This window comes from Macaca nemestrina, chromosome 18, assembly GCF_043159975.1.
Source record: "Macaca nemestrina isolate mMacNem1 chromosome 18, mMacNem.hap1, whole genome shotgun sequence".
Lineage (NCBI taxonomy): Eukaryota > Metazoa > Chordata > Mammalia > Primates > Cercopithecidae > Macaca > Macaca nemestrina.
Genome location: NC_092142.1, coordinates 86522687 through 86535181, shown reverse-complemented (window position 1 = coordinate 86535181; position 12495 = coordinate 86522687). Strand labels below are relative to the sequence as shown.

At 56.1% G+C, this 12495-nt stretch overlaps 1 protein-coding gene across 3 annotated transcripts in view; it reads right to left on the bottom strand.

Moving 5' to 3' along the window:
• Positions 1-10323, bottom strand: part of LOC105488822 (junctophilin 3) — a 110544-nt gene extending 100221 nt beyond the window's left edge. Inside the window, exons 1-2 of one of the 3 annotated variants that reach the window (XM_071085072.1) lie at positions 9315-10323; positions 8228-8607 (exon numbers count right to left, since the gene is read on the bottom strand). In XM_071085072.1, coding sequence (XP_070941173.1) covers positions 8528-8607; positions 9315-9696 — 462 coding nt within the window. In that variant the 5' untranslated portion in view covers positions 9697-10323 and the 3' untranslated portion in view covers positions 8228-8527. Of the gene's footprint in view, positions 1-8227; positions 8608-8630; positions 8759-9314 lie in introns of those variants that run through there. The other 2 variants (XM_011753261.3, XM_011753259.3) reach the window with 2 other exon arrangements.
• Positions 10324-12495: the final 2172 nt, after the last annotated feature.

Sequence of the window (12495 nt, the reverse complement as noted above, 5' to 3'; positions counted from 1 at the left end):
TTGCTGTGACCAAATACTCAGGCCGAGGCCCCAGCCTTAAAGTTTCCAGTGTCAGTGGTCTTGGATGGATCCTGGCATGGGTCAGTTATCAAAGCTCCCAAGAGATGTCCAGCTACAGATGCTCCGGAGGAGTGGTCCTCAACCTGCACTGAACCTTAGAATCACCTGGCATGTTTAAAAAGGAATCCCAGGCCAGGCGCAGTTGCTCACACCTGTAATCCCAGCACTTCAGGAGGCCAAGGTGGGCGGATCGCTTGAGCTCAGGAGTTTGAGACCAGTCTGGGAAACACAAAAAAACCCCGTCTCTACAAAAAATACAAAAATTAGCTGGGTGTAGAGGTGCATGCCTGTAGTCCTAGCTACTCAGGAGGCTGAGGTGGGAGGATGGCTTGAGCCCAGCAGGCAGAGGTTGCAGTGAGCCATGATCACACTATTGTACTTCAGGATGAGAGACAGAGCCAGACCCTATCTCAAAAAAATTAAAATAAAAAGAATCCCAATGCCCAGACTGTACCGAGGACCTCAATCAGCACCTATAGGTGGGGCCTGGGCATCTGCATTTTTTTTTTTTTTTTTTTTTTTTTTTTGAGACAGAGTCTCGCTCTGTCGCCCAGGCTGGAGTGCAGTGGCGCGATCTCGGCTCACTGCAAGCTCCGCCTCCCGGGTTCACACCATTCTCCTGCCTCAGCCTCCCGAGTAGCTGGGACTACAGGCGCCCACAACCGCGCCCGGCTAATTTTTTGTATTTTTAGTAGAGACGGGGTTTCACCGTGGTCTCGATCTCCTGACCTTGTGATCCGCCCGCCTCGGCCTCCCAAAGTGCTGGGATTACAGGCGTGAGCCACCGCGCCCGGCTGGCATCTGCATTTTCTAAAGCAACCTAGATGAAGCCCATGCACAGCTAAGATTAAAGTGAGTACACTAAAGCAGTGTCTCCTGTATTGGAGCCACCTGAGCATCTCCAAACACACATTCTGACCCTGGAGGTCGGTGGCAGGCCTGACACCCTGCATTTCTAACAGTCTCCCAGGGACACATTCTTGGCGACTCGAATGTGTAGCCAGACTTAGGAGGTACAAGCCCAGGACTGTGGTTCTTAACGTGAGGTCCCCAGATCAGCAGCCTCAGCATCACCTGAAATTTGTATGAAATATCAATTCCTGGGTGGCATCCCAGGCCCAGAGACTCAGGGGTGGGGCCGGCAATCTGTGTCTTGACACACCTTCCAGGTGGTTCTCATAACACTCAAGCTTGGGAAGCACCTGCACAGAGCAGCAGACAGAGGCACGCCCATGTCCTGCCCATCTCACACTCCACCAGCAGCAGAGAGAGCAACTCTCGCTGTTTTTGGAAAGCGTTTGCACCAGAGACCCTTCCCTGGGTCCAGAACGACACCTATTACATTCATAGGAAGCAGGGAGGTGGCCCATGTTGAGAAGGAAAAAAAATGTCATGACTAAATCATAGAGACGGGGAAGCTGAGGCTGAGGGAGACGTGGCTTCCAACAATCTGCAGCCTCGGGCTTGGGATAACAACTCTCACCCTGCCGCCCTTCCAGACTCCACTCAGGCACTGCCTACCCCCAGAAGCCTCTGCTGCTCCTGCAGGGACACACACACCTCCCCTGCCCCTTCTCAGGCCCCGCCCTGTGATGCTCCCATTCAGGATCCCCACTGTGGCATGAAAAACCCTGAATTATTCCATATATCTCGGTTTTGCATCCCTGTTCAGACTTCTTATTCTTCCAGGTAGAACACAGGACTCCTATTTCTTGCATTTTCATTTGTTTCTTTTTTTCCAATCTTCCACATTACCGCAGACTCTGTACTGTACACACAGTGAGTGCTCAGCAAATACTTACAGGCTGATTCACTGAGGTTGGACCTGAGCTTTTCTGTCTTTGTGCCTTGAACACAGTCTGAACTGGGCAAATGCTTCTCCAATGACTGAATGAATCAAGCCAAGGAAAAGCAATAAAAAGACAGTGAGAAATTAAGCAGACTGGAGGGTACTCATCTCTCTGTGGGTCTTTCTTCGCACTTTGCAATGAATGCTACTCATTAAATCGTGGTCCAAAAAGGCCTCCCAGTCATGACTGCTTCTCATCATTAGAATGGTATCACTCCGTGATTCATGGCATTCAACACCATCGTCTTTCTCATATAAAACACTGGCAGTCTCTTAAGGAGCAATGACAAAGCCAACCACAAAACAAAACTGATCAAGGAATTTGAACAGGCATGTTTTAACGCTAATTGTAAAGTGAGACTGACCTGTGGACATGAGGGTCTCAGGGAAAAACTTCCCTTTAACTATGTCCAATTCTAAGGTCTTGCAATGAAACAGGCATATAAAATAATGATGGTAAACAAATTACCAAATACTACCACATTTACTTGCACAATCCATTCATTCCACAAATATTTATTGACTACCACGTGCCAGCACTATTTTAGTCACTGGGCACATGGCAGTGATCAGCATGGACACATACCCCTTCCTGTATGGAGCTTACACTCCAGACCAGTGATGCTCAATAAAGCTTTCTGCGCTGATGGAATGTTCTAGATTTACATTGTTCAATATGGTGGCCACTAGTCCCATGTGGCTGCTGAGCCCTTGAAATGTGGTTGGTCCTGGTTCGTGGCCTGTTAGGAACCCAGTCACACAGCAGGAGGTGAGTGGCGAGTGAGTAAGCAAGCAAGTGAAGCTTGGTCTGTATTTACAGCCACTCTCCATCACGTGCATTACTGCCTGAGCTCCGCCTCCTGTCAGATCAGCAACAGCATTAGATTCTCATAGAAATGCAGAGCCTATTGTGAACTGCTCACGCCAGGGATCTAGTGTGCACACTCCTTATGAGAATCTAATGTCCGATGATCTGTCACTATCTCCCATCACCCCCAGAGGAGACCATCTAGTTGCAGGAAAACAAGCTCAGGGCTCCCACGGATTCTACATGATGGTGAGTTATATTATTACTTCACTATATATTATAATGTAATAATAACAGAAATAAAGCACACAATAAATAGAACGTGCCTGAGTCATCCCAAAACCATCCCCCAACCCTGGTCGGTAGAAAAATTGTCTTCCATGAAACTGGTCCCTGGTGCCAAAAAGGTTGGAGACCGTTGGTCTAGAAGATTCACCCATTAAGGCAGATGTAAAGAGAACGGTGGCCAGTCTCACTGACTGATACAGACAAATCACTCCTTTGCCTGCCTTCCGCTGTGCACCTATGACCCCTATTATGCTCCAGGAGAACTGAACACACACAACCTATGGCAGGAATACACCTTAGACTTCAGAGCAACTTCTATACATCTTACTAAAGTCTCACCCCAGGTCGGGCGCGGTGGCTCACACCTGTAATCTCAGCACTTTGGGAGGCCAAGGCAGGCGGATCGCCTGAATTCAGGAGTTCAAGACCAGCCTGGCCAACATGGCAAAACCCTGTCTCTATTAAAATACAAAAAAAACTAGCCAGGTGTGGCGGCAGGTGCCTGTAATCCCAGCTACTCGGGAGGCTGAGGCACAAGAATCGCCCGAGCCCAGGAGGCGGAGGTTGCAGTGAGCCAAGATCACTCCACTGCACTCCAGCTTGGGCTACAGGGTGAGACTCTGTCTCAAAATAGATACATAAGTAAATAAATAATGCAAAAAAATAAAGTCTCACCCCCAAACCCACCTCCACAAGCTGAGAGCTGCTCTCCCAGTTGACCAGAAGAGGATGTGACCCCAGAAGACACTCACTTCTTCAGGAAGGACTGACAATATGGGGGTGAAAAAATAGGCAGGCATGCCAAGCGGTGGCCCTTCCTAGAGCACAGAATCCATGCACTGACCGAGTAGGACCAGGCACACTTCTTTTTTTTCTTTTGAGATGGGGTCTGGCTCTGTCAGCAGGCACAGTGGCACCATCTTGGCTCACTGCAGCCTTGACTTCCGGGGCTCAAGCAATCTTCTCTCCTCAGCCTCCTGAGTAGTGGGACCACAGGCGTGCATCACCATACCTGGCTAATTTTTGTATTTTTTGTAGAGACGGGGTCTCACAATGTTGCCCAGGCTGGTCTCAAACTCCTGGGCTCTAGTGATCCTCCCATCTCGGCCTCTGAAAGTGTTGGGATCGCAGGCGTGGCCCCCATGTCTGGTGCAGGTATAGTCACACTTCTGGTGGTTGAGTGTGCTGGAGGGTCCAGGGCCAGGCGGTCACCAGCAAGGAGAGGCGGTTTGGCTTGAAGAGGATGCCTAGAGGGAAAATGAGCCCAGCCGTCCACCAAACCCAGGCAGGCCAGGCAGCAGCCGGGAGCGCTCTCCAAGGTCCTGAAGGGACTGCCTCTCTTCTCTCCTCTCCAGACTGGAAGCCAGCACCTCATTCAAGTTCGAGCCAGGACCCCAGTGCAGCAGTAGTAGCTCCATCCACCATGTGGCCTTTCACAGCCAGGAAGCTACCAGCAGGGGAAGTGGCCAATCCACCGAAAGACGGACCAATGTGGAAAATTCACACCAACATCACCCTCTCCTCTAGTACTCACGTCTTTTTGTCATCTAAGGACACAAAGGGCGTTACATTCAATATTATTAGCTCACAGTTGAGAGTTCGTCATATTTAGAGTCGTGGAGGCTTGGGGAAAACAGGAAGAAAAAGTCTTGGAGAGGAACAGCAGAGGCTCCTGCCCCCACCCTCACACCCCACCCTCTCTTGCTCTCTCCTGCTGGATGTCCTCAGAAGAGAAGGGGTCAGAGTTCTCTCTCTCCTTCTCTGTGTCAGCTAGGACTGCTCACTCACTACTCCAGATCGCTGCTGTAGGTGGGTGCTGGTCCTCACTCCCTGGCCAGCTCATCTCAGGATTCCTCATATAAAGCCCGTCAAACGGCCTGAGGGCCGACGTGGGCAGGGGTGCTCCTCAGCCACATTTGTTTCTCAGCTATAACCGGCAACAAAAAAAACTAGCTGTTTGCTTCTTCCCTTCTCTTTTCACCTTACGGAGCCTTTCACCACCCGCCCCCCAAAGTAGCGGAAAGAGAATCTCAGAGAAAATGCTTTCATCTCCAACTGCTCAGGGCTTACTTCTTGTTTCTGAAATGAGTTTCTGTTGGCATAATCTCTGCACCAATGAACCTGATTCCTCCTAACCTGGGCACTCATTTTAAAAAGAATTTACTTGTCGCATAGTCATAGCCAAGCACAAAGCATATGCCCAATGGTAGTTTATTTTGTTTAGATGAGGGATTTTTCTCCCTAAAAGGGGCACTAACAGCATAAACGTGTGTTTAAAATGGAAACGAAGCACACAACTGCCTCTGTCATCTGAGCCTGGTTTACAGGCCTGGTGGAGATTCAGAATCCTTGGCCAGTGGGGAGCAAGCAAGGCCGCGAGGGCGCAGTGGCTGCGTTTCGGGGGACAGGGTGGAAAATGTCTCCGGGTGGCAGGTGTTTTGTGCGCGTGTGTGTGCGCAGGCGCCTGGGGGGATCTGAATTCTGACTGTGGGTGTGTGTGATTTGTGTGGGTTGAGGAATCTGGGCCGGTGAACGGGACCTGAGTATGAGGGGGAGAGGCTTGGGCGTGAGATGACTCATATCTTTCAGGGTGTAGGAGGGCTTATTGGAGGGGATAACTTTTGATTTGAGGGGTTCTGTGTACACAGCACCCAAAGGAAAGATCTACCCGTACAGTGCAGCACAGGCATGCATGGTGGGCCTCAGGGGGCCAGGGGTTCTGGGCAGGGTGTGGATTTGCCTGTCTGTGCATGGGCATTCACCTACAATTCCAGGCCACTGTACACACATGAGAATGAGGGATATAAAGGAGACGAAAGAACAGGAGGTATTTTTGCACAGGGGCATTTAGAGAGAGGTGTACCTAGCAAAAGCCCAGGCTCTGGGACGGCTGTCCTGAGCATGATGCCTACTGGTTCCTCCCAAGCCACACCCACTCAGAGCCTCCACTTCCCAGTGTGGAAAATGGGAATAACAAGAAAATCACCCTCTAGAGGTGTAAGAATTAAGGGCTATAATTCATTTAACACTTGCCACATGCTTGGCAGACAGTAAGTATCTAACGTTGCTATTTATCATAATTTACATGATCACCAGTCTCATGTCCAGATATTGGTTCTAATAATGATCATTGTAAGTGACATGCATTGCCTGGAAACTGTAACAATAGAACTAATGGTAAATAATAATGTATGCTTACTATATTCCTGGCATAGCCACACACACCATTCTCAGTTAATCCTCACCCACCTTATAGGTATTGTTATCAACCTTTTGTAAAGATGAAGAAACAAGCTCAGAGAGGTTAAGTAACCCGCCCAAGGTCACAAAACAGGGCATGTAGGGCAGGGATTCAAGCCCAGGATGCAAGTTGGGGTTGTGACTTCAAGCATGTGTGCCTGTACCCCACACCCCCAGGCCTCCCCATGCAGACAGTAGAAGCTCCTCAGCCCCATCAGGGAGTACCCTAAGGGGAGGACACACCTGGAGAAGGAGGAGTTGGCACAGGTGTCCCCAGCTGAAATTCCACACCAATTCCAGCTACATGTGGAATACACTGGCCGCTGGTGCATCATTCCCCAAGTCAGCGCAGAGAGCTGGGCTAAGGTTCCGGAGCTTTGCTGATGGTTGCCCAATATTCCCCCACTTCTTGTGCAAAGGAAAAGTCGGAGTGGAGCTGGGGCCATTAACTCCTTCCTCACTGCCCCTCGGACACGGCTGTTACCACCCACCAGTTGACTGGGAAGGAGGCATGGAGGCCTCTGCCCCATTCCGGGGATCCCCATATCCTGCGGGCTCCCTCCATGGGCTGCCTGGGGACACTCAGTGCCACAGTCACCCCTTTCCCAACAGGAAGCTGGGAGCCCTCCAGAAAAATGGCCCAGATGTCCAGGCCCGAGTCCCCAAGACCAGAAGGGTCAATTCTATTTCCCGTCATGCCATGTCGCCAACCAAAAGGGAGAGCCGGCCATGCAGCTCCCCATCTGCGTCCCTGCCTGGCTTTGCCTATGGGACAGCTGAGAACCGCACATCCCTTGAGAGGATGGTGAAAATCTGGGCTTCTTCCATGCAATGTGATGCCGGAACAAGGGGGGTTTGGTCCCAGACAGATCAGGGATCCCTGCAGACAAAGGCTGGGACTCCTGAATCACACAGCCCAGGCCTTACTGGCCTCATCTGTAGAATGGACACGATCAGGCAGGACCACAAGGAGGGGAAGGGCGTAGGGGAGCAGGACGCTGAGGGAGCTGGCTGGCTGGAGTGGAGAGCCCAGCCAAGTGGACCCATGGCGAAAAACATCTCTCCCCTTAACCGGTCAGATCCTAAACTCACAGCCAGCCACAGAATCAGATCCTTTCTTCCCCAAAAAGCCACAACAGAATCGCTGCTCCCTCTCCCTCAAATGTAAGCTCCATGAGGGCAAAGATCTGTGTCTGCTTTGCTCAGTGTGGTTTTCCCAGAGCCTGGCACACCTGGCTCATAGTAAACATTCCATTAGTATTTGTTGAATGAAAGAAATGATCCCTCCGGACACTGGAGATGTCTGAGGAGCGTGGGCAGAGTGGGGTGCTCAGCCTCACCCCCAGATATTCTCAGGAGTTTCAGAGACGACAAAAGCCCTGGCTCCTCTCTTCCCCATGCCCTGCGTGAGCGCAGCCTGCACAGTCCTTCTGGAGCAGGCTCAGCCGGGAGCACCTCTGGAGGACAGGTCTGCAGAGCCTGGTGGCCAGAGCCTGGGGGTGACAGCAGCCTCTGGGCTCCAAACAGCCCAGCTGGAAGCGCCAGGCTGCCTGCCTGTCTCAGCCACCCACATCTGCTGCCCGGGCCTCCCTGTGCCTGCACGCGCGCGCACACACATACACACACACACAGGCCCACAGCCTGGAACCAAGGGAGCGCCGTCTGCTACTGCCTGGCCCTCAGCGCCCCAGGGTCAGGGAAGCTCTCCAACCTGCCCCATGAAAACAACAACGGCACAGAAAAGGCCGCCTGAGACCGGGGCTGGGCACAGCTTTGACAGGCAAGAGCATTATATAATTAACTGCCCCAGACTCCTCCTCCTCTTCGGGTAATAATGAACCCTGCTTTTCAGTTGCATAAGCCAAAATAATAATTACTCTCCAGCCCCCTGCCACTCCTGGATGTGGCCGGGGAGCAGGTGTTTCCAGCTTTCTTCATGAGACTCGCAGGCAGCCAGCGGGCGGGGAGGACCAGACCACACGTACGCTCTGGATTTTTATTCCCGGCAGAAGCACAAGTCATCGCTGCACCTCACTCCCTTCCCAGGCATCCATGCCTGAAACAGGCGAGCCGCCCGAGGGAGACAGGGGACCCAGGGCCTCTGAGGATGAGCTCCCACATGGGGGTGGACTGGTCGGGGAAGCCAGTCTGTTTGTTTGGGGTCTGGCTTCCAGGAAAGGACCGGCTCCGTATGGGTCAGGTGCACTGAGGAGTGGATATCGGAGTATCCAGGCAGGCGGGCAGCTGCAGAGCCGGCCAAGGCTCCCTGCACAGAAACCATCTTACAGCAGCAGCAGCAACAGCAGCAGCAGCAGCAGCTCCCTGGCTTCCGGCCCCGGCTCTGCCCCGAATGTGGTGGCATCTTAGAATGAAAGCACAGACTGATTCCCTCAACTAATGGTGAAAATGATGCAGCCACTGAAAGGCGAGATTCCTGGGCTCTCACTGAGCAGATGGGCCTCCCTCCTCCCTCCAGCAGCCTGCTTCGACAGCTCTAGTCCGCGTCCAACCACCTAGAAGTTTATTGCCTGGCTGTTTTGGTTCGGGTTGGCATCCCCCGCCCCTAGCGCTCCCCATCACTCCCTTTCCCTCCGCTTGGGCAGATTCGGGGCTGAGGAAGGCCCTCGGGCGCCGCAGGAACACTAGAAGCGAAGCTGAGGCCTGATCGAACGGCGGCCTCCTGGGTGGGGGGCAAAGCCAACAGGGGGAGGGGCCCTTCTCCCAGCCCCCTCTGTCCTTGCTGGGTTCCCCAGGGCCGCGGGCCCAGCCTGGCCCTTCCCGCAGGTCTCCGGCCTGCTGTGTCCGACGCACGGAGGCTCTGCTGGGCCCCGCCTGACTCTGCCCCTGGAAAGCCCCCAACACCCTTCAGCTGGCACAGGGGCACTGTCCCCACCAGGCAGCGGGGCAACCTGTAGCCAGGAGCCTCCGTGGCCTCCAGGGAAGCCCGGGAAAGGCCCCTGGTGCCCACGGCCCAACCGGAGGGCGCAGCTCAACTTCCCCGGAGATCCACAGAAGGGGCGCGATCGGAAGCAGGTCCCCTCCCGCCCCGGCCCGGCCCGCGGCACCTACCTCCGTCCGAGTAGGTCTCGGTCCCGTAGCCGTCCTGCAGCCCGTTGCTCCAGGTCCCTTCGTATTTGGCCCCGTTGCCCGCGCACTCCCGCACCCCGTAGCGCCCCTTGAATCCGTGCGTCCACTCGCCCTTGTACACCCACTTCCCCTTGCTCTCCAGGCCGATGCCGTGGCGCTTGCCCTGCGCCCAGGTGCCCTGGTACGTGTTGCCGCTGGGCCAGGTGTAGACGCCCAGCACCTCGAAGCCGTGGCTCCACGAGCCGGTGTATTCGCCTTGGCCCTTGGGGCCGGTGCAGACGCCATGGCCGTGCGCCTTGCCGTCCTCCCAGCCTCCACAGTAGGACCCTCCGTCGTCAAAATTAAACCTGCCCCCACTGGACATGCATGTAACTCGGTTCCAGATCCCGCAAACGGTGAAAACGGAGTCAGGCGATCGACACAGCGGAGTCGCCGCCGCCGGCGGCCCTGGGTCGCGAGCGTTTTCCGGAGGAGAGGAGGACGCGGCCCCGGAGCGCGGTCTCGGGCGCGGGCGGCCGCGGCGCCGGCTCCGGAGGAATTTCAGTCAATCGGGGGCGATTATTCCTTTTCGAGCTGCGCCGCGGAGCCTGACCAGCGTCTCGCGCTCCCGCTGGAGACAGGACCGGAGGGGAGGGGGAGGGGAGGAGGGAGGGAGGGGGCAGGAGCGGCGGCGGCGGGGCCCGCGGCTCCACCTCAGCGGTGAGAGGGCCCCTCGCCGGCAGCCCCGCGGGGAGGGCGCCGCGCCGAGGCCGGGCGGGGGGCGGTTCAGGCCCGGGCCGCGGCCCCCCACCTGCGGCTGCCGCGCTGCGGGCGCCCGAGGGCGGCGGCGGGGCCCGCGGGCGGCGGCGGCACGGGCGGCGGCGCTGGCGGCTGCACCATATTGGGGGCCGCGGGCCGGGCGCGGGGCGGCGGCGGCAGCAGCAATGCGGCGGCTCGAGAGGCGGCGGCGGCGGTGGCGGCGGCGTGCGCTCCGGACCCGGCTCGCGCGCTCGGGCCGCGCGGCGCGCGCCCGCACCCCGCCCGCCCGCGCGCCCCCGCCCGTCCCCCGCCCGCGCGCCCCCGCCCGCCCCCGCCCCGGCCCCCGCCCCCGGAGCGCGACGGTCCCAAGAGGGGCGCGGCCGGGCAGGCTGGGGCTCGGCGCGCGGGCGGGGACCCTGGGCGCCCCGCCCTCCGCGCCCCCCGCCCTGCGCTCCCCGCCCGGGGCTTCCCCGGGGCCCCCGCCGGCCTGGAAACCGGGGTCCAGTCGGGGCGCCCCCGCCCCCTCCGGGACTGGGATTTAAAGGCACAGGAACTGCGTAATGGGAAGGCGCCCAGCACCCAGGGCGCCCTCGGCCCCCTCCCGGGAGCCGGGCGGTGAGGCTGGCAGAGGAGGCCCTGCGAGCTGAGCGCCCCTGCCCCTGCCCGCTCACGCGCGTCGCCCCTCCCGCCGGGTTCGGATCTGCCCCGCCTGCCCCTGACTCGACTGAGGCCCTTTGCAAACCACAGGTGGTTTTCTCCGGTGACAAACACTCTTTCCTTCTTCCTTCCGGGCAGCTTGGGTCCAAGGGTCGGGGGAGGGGGGCTTACCCCAGAAAACAGGGATTTGGCGAATCCCTCTCCCCTATAAATTAAATGAGAGTCGAGGCACACGCACGTATCTTGGAGCAAAGTCACCCGAATTCCGTGCGCCCTGGCCAACAGGTAGCCCCCCCCACTCGGGGAACGGTCGCGCTTTGGGGGAGCAAAGTGGGACCGCCATTCGGGCGTTTCTAGGTCTCTCTCCAGACATACTCTCACCCTCCGCCCCACCCTCCCCCAGGAGACAGTGTCTGATTCTTGGATCCGAGCATCCTGGGACCCATTTAAAATGCATTTCCTGGACCATAAATCCTCAGGCAGAAGCTGGCGTCCCCAGCCCTCCTGGAATGCGTGCGGGAAATGGCAGGAGCCCGGTGCGGTGGGCTGATCGGGGTGGGGAGGCTGCCCAGGGTCCTCGCTCCTGGGAGCGTGGGCCGGTGACTTCGCGGCGCAGTGAGCCAGGAACTGCAAGCCAGGCCTGGAGTCTGAGATTAGGACAGGAGAAGAGGTGCGATTCGGAGCCTCCAATCAGCCAGGAGCCCTGCTCAGATCTTCCCCCGTCTGAGAGAATCACGATGGTCCCCACTCTTGGCTCACTCTTGGCTCATGGGGCTATCAGGAAAATCAGACCCTCCTGGGAGTCCCAGAGTTCAACCTCAGTCTCCTGCCTTGGGCACCAAAGCCTCCTCCCCAGGGTACCAGCAGCCAGGAGGACAGTCACCTCTTTATACACCCACTGTTAATGAGGGACTTTTAGGGCAGTCGGCTGTGTTTTGTGCAGTTACAGTGATTCAGTGAACTTCCCAGAGCTGTCTCCCTGTGCCCCTCTACAGAAGTTCTCGAAATGTCTGCGGTGGCATCATCGGACCAGCTACCTCTTGGACTTTATTGGAAGCTGCCAAATTGCTTTCGAAACACCTGGAGCAATTGACCTCTCACCCTTCAGTGTGCCTGGGTTTGTGGTTCTCTATTTCCTGGCCGGCACTGGTGTCCTCAAACTTCTGATTTTCTTTCCATTTATTTTACTTGATTCATCTAAATAGGTATGAAATAATATCTCTGGGCTGTTTCATGTCCATGAAAATTTCTCTATTGTAAATGTGTGGGCCAAAGGAACAGCACCTTGTCCTCAAGAGACTCGGGTTCAAACCTTGGCTCCAGGGTCCACCAGCAGTGTGGCTTTCGGCAGTCACCGAATGTCCCTGAGCTCAGTTTTCTCATCTGTAAAACGGAGATGACATAGTTCCCGTAGGGTTACCGTGGGAATTCAAAAGCCAGGCGCCCAGCACTCAGTAAGAGCTCAGGAAGTGAGAAGTAATGTTACCAGAAGCCAGCCCCCCAGGGAGGGTCATGGATTCCTGCATGGAGACGCCCAGCCCTCTGCCTGTTGAAATAAACATTGCCACCACTCATACGCTCTACTTTCCATTTCTTCCATTTTATTTCCAACCCTTTTGCTGCTGAATCAGCAGCCCTCCTTCACACAAGCAGTGGATTGCAACTGAGATCCTATTGAAACACGGTGGTTTTTTCCAAGCAGTTACTGGTCAGCACCTTCCACCCTTGGCCAGTGTACCCTCTGCTCCTGCAGTTCCAAGCCCCCCAC